Below are 15980 nucleotides of genomic sequence, written 5' to 3' on the forward strand. Positions count from 1 at the left end.
GCTGTTACCATGGAAACAGAAAGAAATTAACAACATCTAAATTGTTATTTTTTGCTTTTGATTCAATTCAAGATATATATTATCATATACATTTATATTTTGGTGCATTTTGGGGATGAATGTAAATATAATAACCTTTCATTAGAATCTTGTACGATAAATATTGAGTTTTGGCGGCCATTTTGGAAAATGGCAGCCGTATCGGCCATCTTGACAGATATCAAATGGGTCCCATGAAAAAAATGTTTTTTATGCCTTAAGAAAAGGCTGTGCCAAATTTGGTGCTTTTCCCATTTTCTGAAGTATTTTGGCATTTTCTGTTACGAATTGATCGGACTATATGAGTATATATCAAATTAACTATGTGATAGTGATATATATCTCAAAACTCACTGGTCGAAATTAAAGCACACTGTATAGTATCCTCATTTTGTGACAGCTCAAGCTGAATAATGAAAATTGTTAACAGATGTAAAAAGAGGTTTTAAAGCTATAGCTCTTACGGTTTTTGCGAAATAGTGAACCTAAACAAATCTTTTAACAAACGCCGACGCCTACCCCGACTATCAAGTGACGACAATACCTTGTTTTGTTTTTCAAAAACCAGACGAGCTAGAAATACAAAAGACTCTTAACCAGTCTGGTAGCATCAGTACTTCAGTCGCTTTTAGAGAGTCAAATTAATTTAATATATTGTGAGAATATAATCAAACGAACAAATATAAAGTTTTATCGTACTGAATATTGCTATTGCTGTTGCTATTAACTTTTTAGAGAAAATTCCTACTTGTCATAATGCTTAGGCTTAGAACTTACGTATATCCTATATATAATGTTAATCTATTTTTACTTTCTATTGTCCTCTTTAGAAAGCCTCTTACATGTGTGTATCGCCTATATACATGTAATACTTTTAAATAAATTCATGTGTACTCTCCTTGTCGCGTATGCTGTAATACATAATGTTGTCTGCCCTTAATGAACCGATATTGGAAACTAGACGTATAATGTTTGCCGTCTTTTAGATAACACTTTGACCTTTTTACAGTTATGAAAGGGTCCTATAAATGTCCAAAGTTTCAGAATATATTTAGAAAATATGGTGAAGAAATATGAAAGGGTTGTATGCTTGTTTTTACTATTGTAGATAGATTTGAACACAGGCTTTCACCATGGGAGTCTATCGGAAACTATTTACGACTGTATCATAGCTCGGTGTTTTTTCTTAATAAATTTGGTGCAGTAATTCGTATACACTGAGTACAGGGTGCGGTAACTAAAAATGTGCAGGTATTTAATACCCGCACGCTAGTTACCGCACTGTTGGGTAGGAAAGTATTCCAGCATGTCTGGAACAGTAGACAGCGAAGTGTATTTTATTGATTTTCTGCTCTAGCATTGGTTTATATTACCTGGGCTTTACACATTTGTAAAGCAAGGCTTTTAAGTACTCACTGAACTGTTGTATATGGCAATGTGGAACGCCTACAACTACCATATATGGATGGATATGATACAAAACAGAAAGAACATTAAAACTCTCGGGTAAACAATTTATACTCGGGGGCTATGCCCCCTCGTACAAATCGTTTACCCTCGAGTTTCTTTGCTCTTTCTATTACATAGAAATAGTCCTTGAAGGTATATTTTAATGAAACCTCGCACAGTTATAAACAGTGATAAGTAATAGAAAGAGCATTGAAACTCGAGGGTAAACGATTTATACGAGGGGGCGTAGCCCCCGAGTATAAATCGTTTACCCGAGAGTTTTAATGTTCATTCTGTTTTGTATCATAGTCATCCGTATAGGTAGTTGTAGGCGTTTCGCATTGCCATATACAGCAGTTCAGTGAGTACTTAAGATCCTTGTTTTACAAATGTGTAATGCCCAGGTAAAATAAACCAGTGCTAGAGCAGAAAATCAATAAAATACTACACTTCGCTGTCTACTGTTCCAGACACGCTGGCATACTTTTCTATCCAACAGTGCGGTAACTAGCGCGCGGGTATTAAATACCTGCACACTTTTAGTTACCGCACGCTGTACTCAGTGTATACGAATTACCTGCACCAAATTTGTTAAGAAAAAACACCGAGCTATGATACAAATAAACATATGGACTATTATACTGTAAAATAACATTTCTGAGAGATTTAAGATATACCAACATTTCAAGCTGATTTTAAGAGACAGATAGGAATATTTCAACGTGTTAAATTTTTCAATATCATATTTTGTCGTTAGTGAGATAGACAACAGTAACTTGTCCGTTTCAGTAATGCTTACTTACGCGGTGCCCTCGATTCATGGAGTGATTTTCATTTCCTGAGTGGGGGAATTTTTCTAACGGTTATCCGGATAAATGATGTTACCCCATTACTGCCGGTTTATCAAACGTACCGAGCTACCTTAAGTGCGTGTTCGAAACACAATGAAGAAAACAGAGCTTATAATGTTGAAACTGCTATAATGACCTGTAGATATATTATCGCGGTAATTATGTTGAAACTGCTATAATGACCTGTAGATATATTATTGAGAAACTCGAGGTTAAACGCTTTGTAATATTATTTGTAATGGTGCTTAACATATAACGTCGTGAAGCAGTTTAATTCAGTTTATTTCCAATTCTTTTTCTTTTAAGAGACGCCAACTTACTTTTAGCTTGTCTAATTTCGAAAAGAAATCTATGATGTATTATGGTCACTTGATCGCGGGGTGCTCTTGTTATATTTTTGTCTTAACTAATGCAATACGGAGAATGATAAGTTCCTTACTGTGAAAATAAGATTTACATTTGTATAATCATTACCGTAAAATTTATCAGGAAAGGATATCAAACTTCCATTTATTGTACATATACTGTAAGTGTGTCTACTGTTCTATGCTTTCTTTGGTTTTGATTATAATTTCCATCATGTATAAAGGAAATCTCTTATCACATGGTGAAAAATATCTGATGACTTTCTGTATAAGAGTACGGAATAACATTCGCATTGACTTTGTACGACAGTTTTGTGTGAAACAGACCTACGAACTTCGCAAGCATTTTATACGTTTCGCGTACGAAGTGTCTTGCGAACTTCATAGGAAAAATGTGAAACAGACACCAGTATGGTAAAGAAACATTGTTTCATAGTTTCGGAGTCATAAATTCATCACCTATAAAAATGATGTGATTTTCGGTAAAGTTCATGTTTCGTTGTAATTAGTCGTCGGTAGAAACCAGCGACTATATTTGATACGCTTTAGGATTTTGCAGCTGGTAGGAGAAGTTATTAAAAATGTGACAATGAAAAAATGATATTGTAAATAAAAGAAAAATAAGGCAGTTAGTGAAAGGCTTACATGAAGGAATTAGGAGCTGAAAATTTCGTAAGATTTTATTATTTCAAAATATAGCTTTTCAGTTAAATAAGAAATATATATAAAGAACTTATCCCTTTACTCCGTATCAATAGCCCATCACGTGATCTGAAACAGGTAAACATTCTCACTAAACTGCAAAGAGAATGCCTTAACACTGGGTTTACAACTATGTCAGGTTAATAACCACAGTTAATCTACTTCTTATCACTTGTTAATAAATAAGCAATTAGACTCCCAACCTACACAGAATCCCAGTTCAATCCCAGTCTTTACAACATTCTACAGATACTTTCAAAAATGGCCTCTAGTAGTTCTTTAAATTGGAGTAAAAATTAAATGGAATTCTAAAATATTGCTGATTACATAAAAGAAAGAGGGAATATGACAGGGTCTTTGTAAAAGAATACAAGTTTTTATTGAAAGTTATTTGCACGATGTGTTTGTATGTAAAACAGACAATAAATTTATTCTAAAAGCAGAATATTGTCGAAGTTAGAAGAAAAATGAATTACCACATATATTTTCTTAAAGAATCAAACGTTCTTGATGGACAGCTAGGTAAATAAAAAATAAATGTGTACTTTCATTAAAACAGTTGAAACTTAATTATTTTTTATATTGTAAATACAGTTTTCCGGCGACTTGATGCTCTGCATCAAAATTTTACTTGCAACTTTTGAGCAAATAGTTTCATTCTGAAGTGGATCAATCTTTGCTAGAATGTTCTCTTCGTACAACTTTGTTAAGTATTTTTATTGCGTTCATATTCTCACTCGTAATTAATTGGGAGTCAAAAAACGAATATCTACTTATAGAAAATTACCACCTCTGGTTGTAAGGACGTTTATATCGAAAATAAGTTAAACTCGAGTGTAGTGTATCGGAGCATCTGTGACACCTTTTGATATAGTTTAACATGTAAAGCATTTATTTTTTATACTTAGGTGTTTGTTATTGCTCAAACCCGCTATTCTATAGCTGGAGCATGCACGGTATGTTTAAATACTGTTCCACTTGCAGAACTAGTGTGAGAATGCATATTTATAAAGAAGATAGTCTTCACCATCTTTCACCGTCTGTATTTTCTATATTATACAACACAGACCAAATACAGCGCAGTCGGCCGTAAATGACCTTATATTTTTGTTAAGGTCAACCCGAAATAATAAAATTATGACGAGAGTGAAATGAGGAATTTGGAAAATACCTGTATATGAATGGAAATCTGAAGCTGAAAAAAAAACCAAGTGCATAAATAAATGTATTCCAATATATGGCCCTTTGCATAAAAGCAATATTATTGTCGCTCTGGTATTTGACCAAACGTTTTCCAGTTATATACTACACATAACAAAAATAGATATGAAGTTGTTTAAACAAAAATGTTTTCATGTTCTGTCGCCGATTCACTTTTTCGGATGATTGGCAGCCAACTGAAAACAATTCATGCTTATAAACAATATCAAAATAGTCCATAGAATAAATGCGATAAATGGAGTGTTGTGTGTTCGTCAATATTGATACGTACTGTTTTCATACTCTTGTCAAAAAGTATAGGACAAACACAGTCCAAGTAAATAATACTTTCAAGAATTTAGTGCCTCTGCATCCGAACTCTTAGCCTGGTTTGACTTTAACTTCGATTTTTCCAGGAAGTCGGCTGCTGCATAGGTTATGTGTCTAAGCGCCAGTAATATTGGGACTGATGTTTCCAGTTCTAACTCGATTTTTTGTCCTCCTCCGTAATTAACAACCGGGTATACATTGTTCGCTGGGATAAGAAACCAGTCTCTAGCTCTCTCGACAGCTTCTTTTACCTTAGTACTTCTGTAGATACAGCCAGTATTTTTCTCTACTTCATTACACAATATGTCGCATTTCGTCAAAATGACAACACGCGGCACATCTGAAAAACAAACATTGATAAGTATTATTTTCAAAATAAATTCGCGTTACTCATTTTGAAATTAAAATGGTTATTGATTTATCCAACAATTTTGTAAATGTGACTGTTTAAATGAGAGTGTCAGCTAGTTTAAGTGGACTCGTGCAGCATATATATATTATGATGAGTCCACTTAAACTAGCTGCACGACATTGCTATATTTTTAGAAAATACTGTAAATATTAGCTGTTTGATAAACGTACTCATATTTTATACATATTTGTTCCTGTATTTTCATTTTTTTCTATCTTACGTAATAAAGATAACTTAGTCTGTCTTAAATGTTAACCACACGAAACATATTTGAAACCGTTTTGGTTTTTGTCAAGAATACCAGCTATTCATATGTCACAGTGTATTTCTTTTTTAGAAAATTAGGTACTTGTGTTTAGTATGACTACATCCCAACAATTACCAGGATGTATTTGCCGAAACCGTGAATACCAGGTTTGTTACAACCATGTTAACAGTGTTTCTCTGTTTACAGTCTTCCTCATTCAAGTTATGAAGCTTGCGTAGATTGTGTTGCATATGGATATTGGATTAACACCCTTTTTAAACTAAAGAAACATCATACACCACTAAATTATTTGTAATAGGAAAAACTTATATATAACAAGGCAATGTGCCGGTAAAGTCATTTGGAATCTGAATTATACATGACTATGGACAGATGAATTCGGCATATAAACGCAATTGATCCAAATGTAAAAAGGATCAAATACTTATATGTACACAATTTTTGTGCATTAGCAGGGATATCAATATCATTTTTAAATAACCTTTACAAAGAAGAAAAATGGTAAATCATTAAAATTTTCAAAGATACACTGAAAGTAGTAACAATTAAATTACATTTATTGAATAATATATCTTTAAAATAACATTTGTAGACAGGACTGTACATTGTAAATATAAATAGCTTAAATATTTAGCAATCGTAAATAAATGAAGAATTCTTAAACATATGAAATGTTTTGACATAGATTATTAATAGGTTATCTACAGTTATATACCCTTTTCCATTAATGCTTTCTGCAAGGTTCTTATTTTGTTTAAGTACTTTTCGCCAAGGTCATCATACTGTAATTGTGCATTCATTATAAATGCTGCACAGTGTATCTTGTCTTTCTCGGATGGTTTGCTAACGTAACACGCGTCGGAGATTTGGATAGGACTTGCCGGATTGAACTGTAAAATAATGTCAACTAGAATAATTTTAAACATGGCAAGAGGAACGTAGACTTTTTATGTACATTTGCGGAGATAACATCTCGGATGAGTATTAACAGGTAAGAATTTAAGAATTGATTATGCACGATTGGCGGTTATACGTCGGGCGTAATTATTACACAATGGCGCAGCCCGAGTGAAATGTTTTGTACGACGTTTTACCGTCTGAGTATTTAAATAGTGTTAAAATACGGTTTTGCTGTAAATTATTTCGATTTTGATATGCCCTTAATCTAAAACAGTAGATAAAATACGGTAGGGCTCTTTTTTGGCCGCATCAAAAACTTTGACGTCACCACACGTTAACGCGACGTCATCCAAGCGTAAGCGTGTTTTAACAGAGACAAGCATATTAATACTGTCTCTGTTAAAACACTCAATTTTTTGTACGACGTATTACCGCCTGAGTGTATAAATAGTGTTAAAACAGGGTTTTATTATAAATTATTTCGATTGTGATATGCCCTTAATCTAAACCTCTAAACCAGTAGATAACATATAGAAGCGCTATTTCTTGGCCGCAACAAAAACTCTGACGTCATCGCACGTTTCCATATTTCCGAAATTAAAAATAAACAAACGAAAATGGAAATATAGTAATATTAGACAAGTAGTTAATTCAAAATCCAACAACAAGAACATTTTAATCATATTTAAGATATTAAAATGAGGATGGGGTAGGAATAAGAAGGAGGTGTCTGGGTGAACTAACCGTTATATGGTTGGCACCTAACCTTTAAGATATAGAAATAGTGATCGGACAGAAAAAAGAGGGTGTGGGGATGCTTTTGGGAAGGTTACGAAGCAACATACAAGACAAAATACGACACATTATATAAAATGGACTAAAGCCAAGTATAGGGGCACCGCCTTGGTACAGTAAATAACCCAAATAAAGGAAACTTAGGGAGGTGGGGGTGGGGGGTTAAACGCGTTTGAGACATGCCAACCCACCTCTTACCCTATTTTCAACAAGATAGTCAAGACAGTAAAAATAAAACTACACCCCGCTGAATAAGCTCTTATGTAAATGACAGCATACCTGATTGTATAGAACATTAAAAAAGGGTCAGTGTCAGGTATAGGTAAACCTATACACTCATCTCTAATGTCTAAGCATTAAATCTAACTTTTAAAACAACAACTTAGCAAGTTGGAAGATAAATTTCCACTTCCTCCTTCCGTTTTTGTAGGAATTAAAAAAAGCATCACGGAGTCCTCAACATTATTAGTCACGCAGTGTGAAGTGACTTTTGAGTAGTCAATCACTAAACATAAGCTCTCCTGTACGACTTTCGCATTATTTTCATCACTCAAAGCTACTACTAAGTATTTTCGTTTATAAGATGATGTGGTAAATTTGTATAAAGAGTAGAAAAACTCGTACGTACCATTAAGCGAATATTTATAGTGTTTATTTAATAGTGTTAGAGTTGTTCTTGATGCACCAGAACAGATTAAAAATACGGCTTGTAATTCACAAGTAAATAGAAAAAAGAGAAGAAAACAAAGTTCGTACTGTACTGTAAATTAGATACAGAGCAATACTCATCAAAGCGGTTTTCATTACTGGCTCAGGTGGGCGCGAATAATAGAACACGAAATGGACATTTCAGCCGAATGCTAGCCACTGGCACCAGAACAGAAAAAATGCCTCTGTACATGTTATACCCTACCCGTAAAGAGGCATGTTCTTTCTGTTGTGGTGCCAGTGATGCTAGCAGGTTTGAACTTTATGATCTCAAACCTTATGTATTCTAATAACGGTAACAGTAACAGTAACAGCCAATTCATGCAAATGAACTTAGCATCACCTGTACTTTCTCCAAATAATATACCTACAACGCCAACGATCAAAACACATCAAATGGACATGCTATCTTAGATTTTACAACGACTCTATTCAATGGATCAAAAATTGACATGATTATTGGAGAGACCTCTCCATTGTTTTGACTTTCAAACTAGGGCGATTTAGACTAATATACTTATTTTACGGCGTTAGACTTCACTTCCTAGCGCAAATTATGGTGAGCTAGTCTAAAATGGCCCAGTGCGCTTGGGCACAAGTAAGTTTTGAAATCCTCTAAGACGAAAATAAGCGTTCGTTTAAAATAAAGAAATATAGTGTAATACTAAAGTTACAAATGTTGGAAACGGTTCAGTTATTAATAGCAAAATCTATAGATATATATTTACTATTCTTTGTTCGCAGTATTTTAAGATATGCATATGCATTGAATCACGTTAAAATATCTTTCTTTCAATTAAATGAATTTATTGTTTAACTTTTGTATCGTTTGTCTCATTCGTTTTGGCCACGAAAAATCTGCCGGAATAAGAAGAGCTTGGGCCTATGATCTCTAAACTTGATACGCAGGTTGGAAATCACCAACAAAATGTTGACCCCTAATAGGTCACAGTGATCTGCATCAGGGGAACTGTTTTTTTTTTGTATAAAGCACAACCAATCATATAACCAGAGACATTGTTATCTATGTCCCTGATATAACTTCAAAAGGAGCGACACTGGACCTCTCCTAGGTTTCTTTTTAAAAGAAGCCTACTTGAATATAATACAGAGTTCGGTCACAAACTTAACGGGACGCCTTGATATAGCTGAGCAGACGATCAAGGGTTTTGATGTCAAATTTAAAAAATCGAGAGAAGTCTTCAGTTTGACAGTAATGACCTCAAGGAATTTAGTAAAAAAAACAGCGACAAATTTACTCTTCGTTGGCTTATCTGCATATGTTTGAATCAGAACAACCTATTAAAGAACAGGACTTAATACAAAGAGAAATTACTGATCTTAAATGCAGAAGCATGAGGACAATCTGCTGTTATTAAGTATTCCAAAGGAGAAAGACGAAATCTGCGAGAACAAATTATTAAAATTATTAGAGTCAAACTTAAGAACCGAAAACGCAAAAACAGAGATTAAACTTCAAAGGGTACACAGCATTGGTGCATTCAAATCTTCTAAGATTTGACCGACTGTCGCAAAATTCGAAAGCTTTCCAAATAGAGAGAAAGTCAGGAAGTCTGCGTGATACAACATATTGAATCAAGGAAAAATTTCCACCGGAATTGTTGAAGTATGGAGAAAGTTTATTCCGGTGATGAAGAACTCTTTCTTGGAAGGGACGAATGCGTTTCTCAGCATAGATAAGCTAAATACAGAGAAGCGTTTGTACAAAAGAAATGAGTAGAAAAATGCCGAGAGTGTTATAAAATGATGTTCTTGTAAGGTAGAGGGATTAACAATAGCAAGACGATCATCAGAAAAAAATCTCAAACTTATTAGTGAGTATGATGTAATATGTTTAACTGAAACTTGATCGGATAAAAATCAGATAATGAGTTGAAGGACTATAGTAACTCAACACCCGTTAACCGGTTGCGAACAAAACAGTTCGTGGCTGACAAAACAGTTCTCCGATATTTTTGCCGGCATCTAGACTGGGGCAAATATTTTCAATCCAAGAATTGGTTGGTGTAAAATATGTAAAAGATCTTTATTTCTATAAAAAGTAGCATGAACAAAGAACATGCCATATGATTCCCGTTTGAAAGTAATGTATATTGCGAAAGTTATGGCGGGTTAAAATGTGATTTTGTTGAAAAAACAAAACAAAACGAAAACGGACGTTTGTCGGGATATATTTAATTCATTTGTCAACTTACGGCTATAGCGTTAACGTCAACCTTTAAAATAATGTTTGGTCTGAACAATGTGCAACTTTTAACCGACAAAGCGCAATATTCAAGACATTATGGTGTATATAGTGATATCAAGCTCGTTACTCATTGTAAACTTACAAAAGCAATCGGTACTGACTCTGCAATGTCTCAGTGAGTGAAACGTTAGACAAACGTAAGACTTGGATTCAGTACCTTTATCTATAGACATTTGCGTATTTTAAATAGCCACGGTACAGGTAAAGCAACGTGCATAAGCTGTTGTGTGTGTTTAAGGATTTATTATTTATAATGTTTAAAGAGTATAGCGGAGATGACATTATGCATTTCGTATGCATACACTGATGTAAAATATGCGTATATTGATTATATACATCGCCAGTCCATAGTTCTATTTTACAGGTATATTTTGAAATAATAACTTTAAAAAAGAACATATTTTTTGATTTTCATGTAATCCATGCCGGTCAGTTACATAGTATTTACTGAATAAAATAGAAAATATGGAAACTTCACAGGTCGCTCAACACGACAAAAACTAAAATGTTGTAGGCTCGGTTTGATTGAGCCTGTTCATGGACGGTAGTGGAAATGCATGCTACCGTCCATACCCTCTAGCCCCTGGTTGAGAAAACTCAACATTTACACATGCTAAAAGTACAAAAAGCAATTTAAAAACATCCACAGATGTATTCAAACGGTGGTGCACAGGAAACCTTCAATGATACACGGGTTGTGGCGTGTAATTCCATGAAAAGTGGCGTTTGGTCCCCAGATAAAGTAATGGGTTTGCCCTAAACGAACAAACAATGGGCAGAACTAAACAAACTGGAATTTAGAAAGGGGATCTGAGGTTATGGGGCCTGCATATCACAGGAACTGTCAAAAGACAAAATTAAAAAGCAGGCACCATATGCAAGGGGTGATTATACAATACCCAAGGCTATGAAAGCGGGAGTATTGGAACTACCCAGGCCGAAATGTTCATGCTGAGAAACTAAACAGTACCATTAACAGGACATAAAAGTCGTGCTGAACGATCTGAGAAGATCTAAATATAACAGCCCTGATTGAATGTACGGGGAGACATTTTACGGCCGCCACACGGCACAAACATCGCTGCTGTGATAATAAAATAGAAAAAGTGGAAACTTCACAGGTCGCACAATACGACAAAAACAAATATGTTGCAGGCTCGGTTTGATTGAGCCTGTTCATGGACGGTAGTGGAAATGCATATTACCGTCCACTCTCTCTAGCCCCGGGTTGAGCAGAACTCAACATTTACACATGCTAAAAGTACAAAAAGCAATTTAAAAACATCCACTGATGTATTCAAACGGTGGTGCACATGAAACCTTCAATGATACACTGGTTGTGGCGTGTAATTCCATGAAAAGCGGCGTTTGGTCCCCAGATAAAGTAATTGGTTTACCCTAAACGAAAACACAATGAGCAGAACTAAACAAACTGGAGTTTAGAAAGGGGATCTGAGGTTATGGGGCCTGCATATCAAACTTTGGTTTGTTAGTTAATAATCATAGTTAATAACAAGTAAAATTTTGATGCAGCGCATCAAGTCGGCGGAGAGCTGTCGGCTAATATTTTGATGACTGTATTGGAAAAAAGGGTTATAAAGCTATAACTGCCATTGCGGTGCATTGCATGCCGTTGAAAGGCTGAAAAACGTCGCATCCTTGATGAAAGTAACCTCAAGACCGTTACCCTCTTAACATCTTAATCGTTTTATTTTGTCTACAAAACCAGCGCTAAGCCTCGTTCTGAAACCCACGCGCCAGCATCCTCACGAATAACAGAAATCAACGACGGCAAATATTTTTCACATTTTCAAACAATGAGTGCAGAAGATTTCTTGTAACCAATACACTTCAACAAATTACATTATATTTCTTCTAATGAAATGCCCATAGTTTGACAAGAAAGTAAAAAAGAATCACGAATTTTATAGACTGGCCTTACAGATTGAAGGTCAGCAATTTTGTCTCATATAAAAAAACGACAATTTCAGGTCGTCTTTGCGTATCTTTATAGAACGTCACTTTTTCCTACACCTATTTTTCATGAAAGTTCTACTATAAATTAACGACAAAAATGAAAAGAAAATAGGGGGTGGATTAGTTCCTAGTGAAATGCCAGTCAGTTGTGGTCTGCTACTCTAAAAATGGTGCATATTTGCTCTTGTCCGCACAATAAACCCGTACTCTCTTTCGGTTTCGATCCACACAACTTGCCATGTGAGGTGTAGAAACACGAAAACCGTCTCCTTTCACGCAGAATATATTCTAGCAGTGCAAAAGCGTAATTAAAGCACTCGCTCTACACGAATTTGCGCTAGAAATAGGAAATTCTTCTTTCGACTACACCACGAAAGCACATTTTCGACCGATTTACTGACCTTATTCCTACAAATTATGCCCTAAGAATGTGTTACTTCCCTTGTCTTAAGTAGATTAGTAGTATATTCTACATGTACGCAGCGTGACGTTTACACAGGTAGAGACTCAGCCAGTCATTCTCGCTGGAAATCTCTAGCAGTCGTAAATTTATTTATAGGGATAAGTTCTTTATACGTTTTTCCTACTTTTTTTCTAAAATGCTTCCTTTTAAAATAATAAAAATCTTATGCAGTTTTCAGCACCTTATTCCTTTATGTAAACATTTCAATATCTGTCTTATATTTCTTTTACTTACAATATCATATTTCATTGTCACATTTTGATAAATTCTCTGTACCAGTGGCAAAATTCTAAAGCTTATCAAATATAGTCGCGGGTTCCTACCGACGACTAATCAGTACTATTTGTCCGAGGTCTGAATGAAACCAATCTATTTATAAATAGTTTATTACACGAGATCTGAAATAAATTTTCAAGTTTTGTTAAATACTGAATACTGCTTGTTTATTTGTTGGTTCAGAGTTTAGCGTCGTTTCTTGATAATATTATCGTTATATAAAGGCGAGTCTCACTTGTGGTTCTACCCTGTTCTCTGCCAAAAAAAAAAAACCCTATCAATTTCGCCCACTGAATGAATCAGAGTCGGCGGACGAAAAGTTTAAGAATAATTGTCTTCTCTCAAATAGTCACAGGGGACTTGAACTCGAACTCACAGCTTCATTATGTATAGCCCTTTCTAATGATCTAAGTGAGTGGCCTTTGTTTGAACTGTAGAATGGCTATTTATATAAGGATTCCTATAGTTAAATTGGTCTAAATGTCGTCGGCATACATTTATTTTGTAGACTGGACTCAATGTCAATGCCAGATAGACAATTGAAAACAAGTATAAATATCCTAAAATATATTAATATTGATTGTACAAAATATTGTACAAAATATATATTGTTACCTCAGAAACATGAATCAAAACACTACAATGACCAGGTATCATGTGCAATGAAGCGTCACACATAGTACCCGAGCATTGGAGATTTAGTTACGGGTGACAGGTTACACACTCTATAGCGCGACACTACCAGATAACATGACACCAGATCGGACAACGCGACACTCTAAGGAGATTGTTGTCGTTTTGAAGTAATTTTTTTTCAATTTTTTTCTATACACAGTCTGAATCAATGAAAATCAGATTTCTACCAGGTTTCGAGGATAGATAGAGGCAGCTAAAGGAATGTTTTCTGAATTAACAAGACCACCAAATAGTCATGCAGATGGCTAATCCACGGCCAGATTTTCATTGTTTTGGATATTGAACTTTGGAGTCTTTCTCATATCTGAAGCAACAAGCTTGGCATAACCCTCAATAAAAAGCCCAACATTCGCTCTCTTTGTCTACCAAGTATCCCGGCGAAATCTCCATTACTTTCGAAAAAAACGAGGTGTTCAAGTTGGTTGGGTAGACAAAAAATGTTCTGTCTTACACCACATGTTTCCCAGTGAAGGTTCTTACTGGCACCAGTTTATGATGATAAGAAGTTCTGTTTGACACCAACATTTGATCATACTATTTTTGCCGTTATTTCGCTCGGTTTGCAGTGTTTTATCAAATTCACGCGTGTTTTCGGATGTAACGGTTCGTTAATTTTTTTTTTCTAATTAGGTTTAGGTTATAATGTAGCAATTCACCGTAATTCAGTCGAAAATGTGCCTTCGTTGTGTAGTTGAAAGTAGGAGCCATAAAGATATTTACTGTTTCATTTTTGGCACTTTTGCATGTACAATGGGGGCTAAGTTCATTCGTAGAATGTATTTCCAGTAAAATGAGACATATTTCAGGTTAAATATCTCAGGTATACGGTCCGAGAAAGGGACTTTAATCTGGCGGCGTTTTACCACAAATCTGTCTACACCCTCTTTTCTTTTCAAAATTTGAAAATTGGAATTCGGTTTTCCATCTGAAAATGATGTATCGTAATAGCCGTAAAGTTTGCTAACTTTTTCACGGAATCTAGCGAGAGTAACGTTGGTGTGAAATCGCATCTGTCGTCTGGAAATACAGGTGCAGAAATCCGGCGTCGGACTAGAAGGTGGGATGGTGTGAATGAATCTTCATCAAAGTGATCAGAAGACACATATGTTAGCGATCGGTCGTTGATGATGCATTCAACTTCTGTTACAAGCGTCTGAAGAACCTCGAGGCTGATAAGCGCTTTTCCTTTTACTTTCTTAATGCAGGTTTTTGTCAAACCGACCAGCCTCTCCCACCAGCCTTCGTACCTAGGCGCATGTTGAGGTATAAATTTCCAGGTAATTTCATGTTCTGACAGTGCAGATTGGTCCCTTAAAATCTTCGCAGAAGCATTATACGTTAGAGCGTTGTCTGACATCATAACTGTTGGTGTTGATTTTCGGCTGGAAAAAAAACGACGGAAAGCTAACATGAAGGATTTTATGGTCATATCGGGAACAATTTCAAGGTGCACTGCTCGCGTTTTCGCACAAGTGAATAAACAAATGTTTGCTTTTCCAATTGATCCGTCTTTATTTTTGATATTCATGGCTCCAGTAAAGTCTACTCCTGTAATGCTAAATGGTAGTCCGTCCTGTACCTTGTATTACGGTAATAGTGATGGGTCTGATACTCTGTAAGCTTTCCCTGAAATCTTTCGACATGTTATGCACCTGTGTATAATGAATTTTATTCTTTTTAGTATTCTCGCAATCCAGAACTTCTGTCTCAGGTAAGTAACTAAACTTTCTGGACCGCAATGCAGTTATTGTTTTGTATGTTGAAGTAATGATGAGGTCTGTTAGTGCGTGCTTTGTAGGTAGCAAGAATGGAAATTTTCTTTTCTCATGTACATAAGCATTTGACATACGACCACTACAGCGAACCATATTCTGTTTATCCAAGTAGAGGTCAAGTTGTCGAACGAAATTGGACTTTGTGTTAAATATCTTCTCTTCTTTTGTGAAAATTTCTTGATATCTTGTATGTTGTACATCTTTAATCCACGTACACAATACGCTGTTTATTTCGTCAGCAGTAAGAGAACCTTGTATTTTCTTTGTATTTCTACAGTTATATATTAACCGTTGTACATATGCTGTGGCGTTCAGAAGTCTATGGTAAGAGCTAAAATTATCTATTTTCGTCCCATTTGAAATGGTTGATAGATTGTCGACATCTGTGACGGTTAACTGTGTTGTAGACGGCAACGTTGTCTTTGACACTAATTGTGAAGACTGTAACTTATCTTGAGTAGACTAGTACACGTCTCTCATATTCAGGAAATTGGTTTTTGCACTG

At 35.3% G+C, this 15980-nt stretch overlaps 1 protein-coding gene across 2 annotated transcripts in view; it reads right to left on the bottom strand.

Moving 5' to 3' along the window:
• Nucleotides 1-4775: 4775 nt before the first annotated feature.
• The window catches only part of LOC123548634 (interferon-induced protein 44-like), a 39374-nt gene continuing 28169 nt past the window's right edge, over nucleotides 4776-15980 (bottom strand). For both annotated transcript variants that reach the window (XM_053546305.1, XM_053546304.1), the window contains 2 exons: nucleotides 6332-6506; nucleotides 4776-5276 (listed from right to left, as the gene is read on the bottom strand). In XM_053546305.1, coding sequence (XP_053402280.1) covers nucleotides 4957-5276; nucleotides 6332-6506 — 495 coding nt within the window. In that variant the 3' untranslated portion in view covers nucleotides 4776-4956. The remainder of the gene's footprint in view (nucleotides 5277-6331; nucleotides 6507-15980) is intronic.

The sequence above is a fragment of the Mercenaria mercenaria genome, chromosome 6 (genome assembly GCF_021730395.1).
Source record: "Mercenaria mercenaria strain notata chromosome 6, MADL_Memer_1, whole genome shotgun sequence".
NCBI classification, from domain to species: domain Eukaryota; kingdom Metazoa; phylum Mollusca; class Bivalvia; order Venerida; family Veneridae; genus Mercenaria; species Mercenaria mercenaria.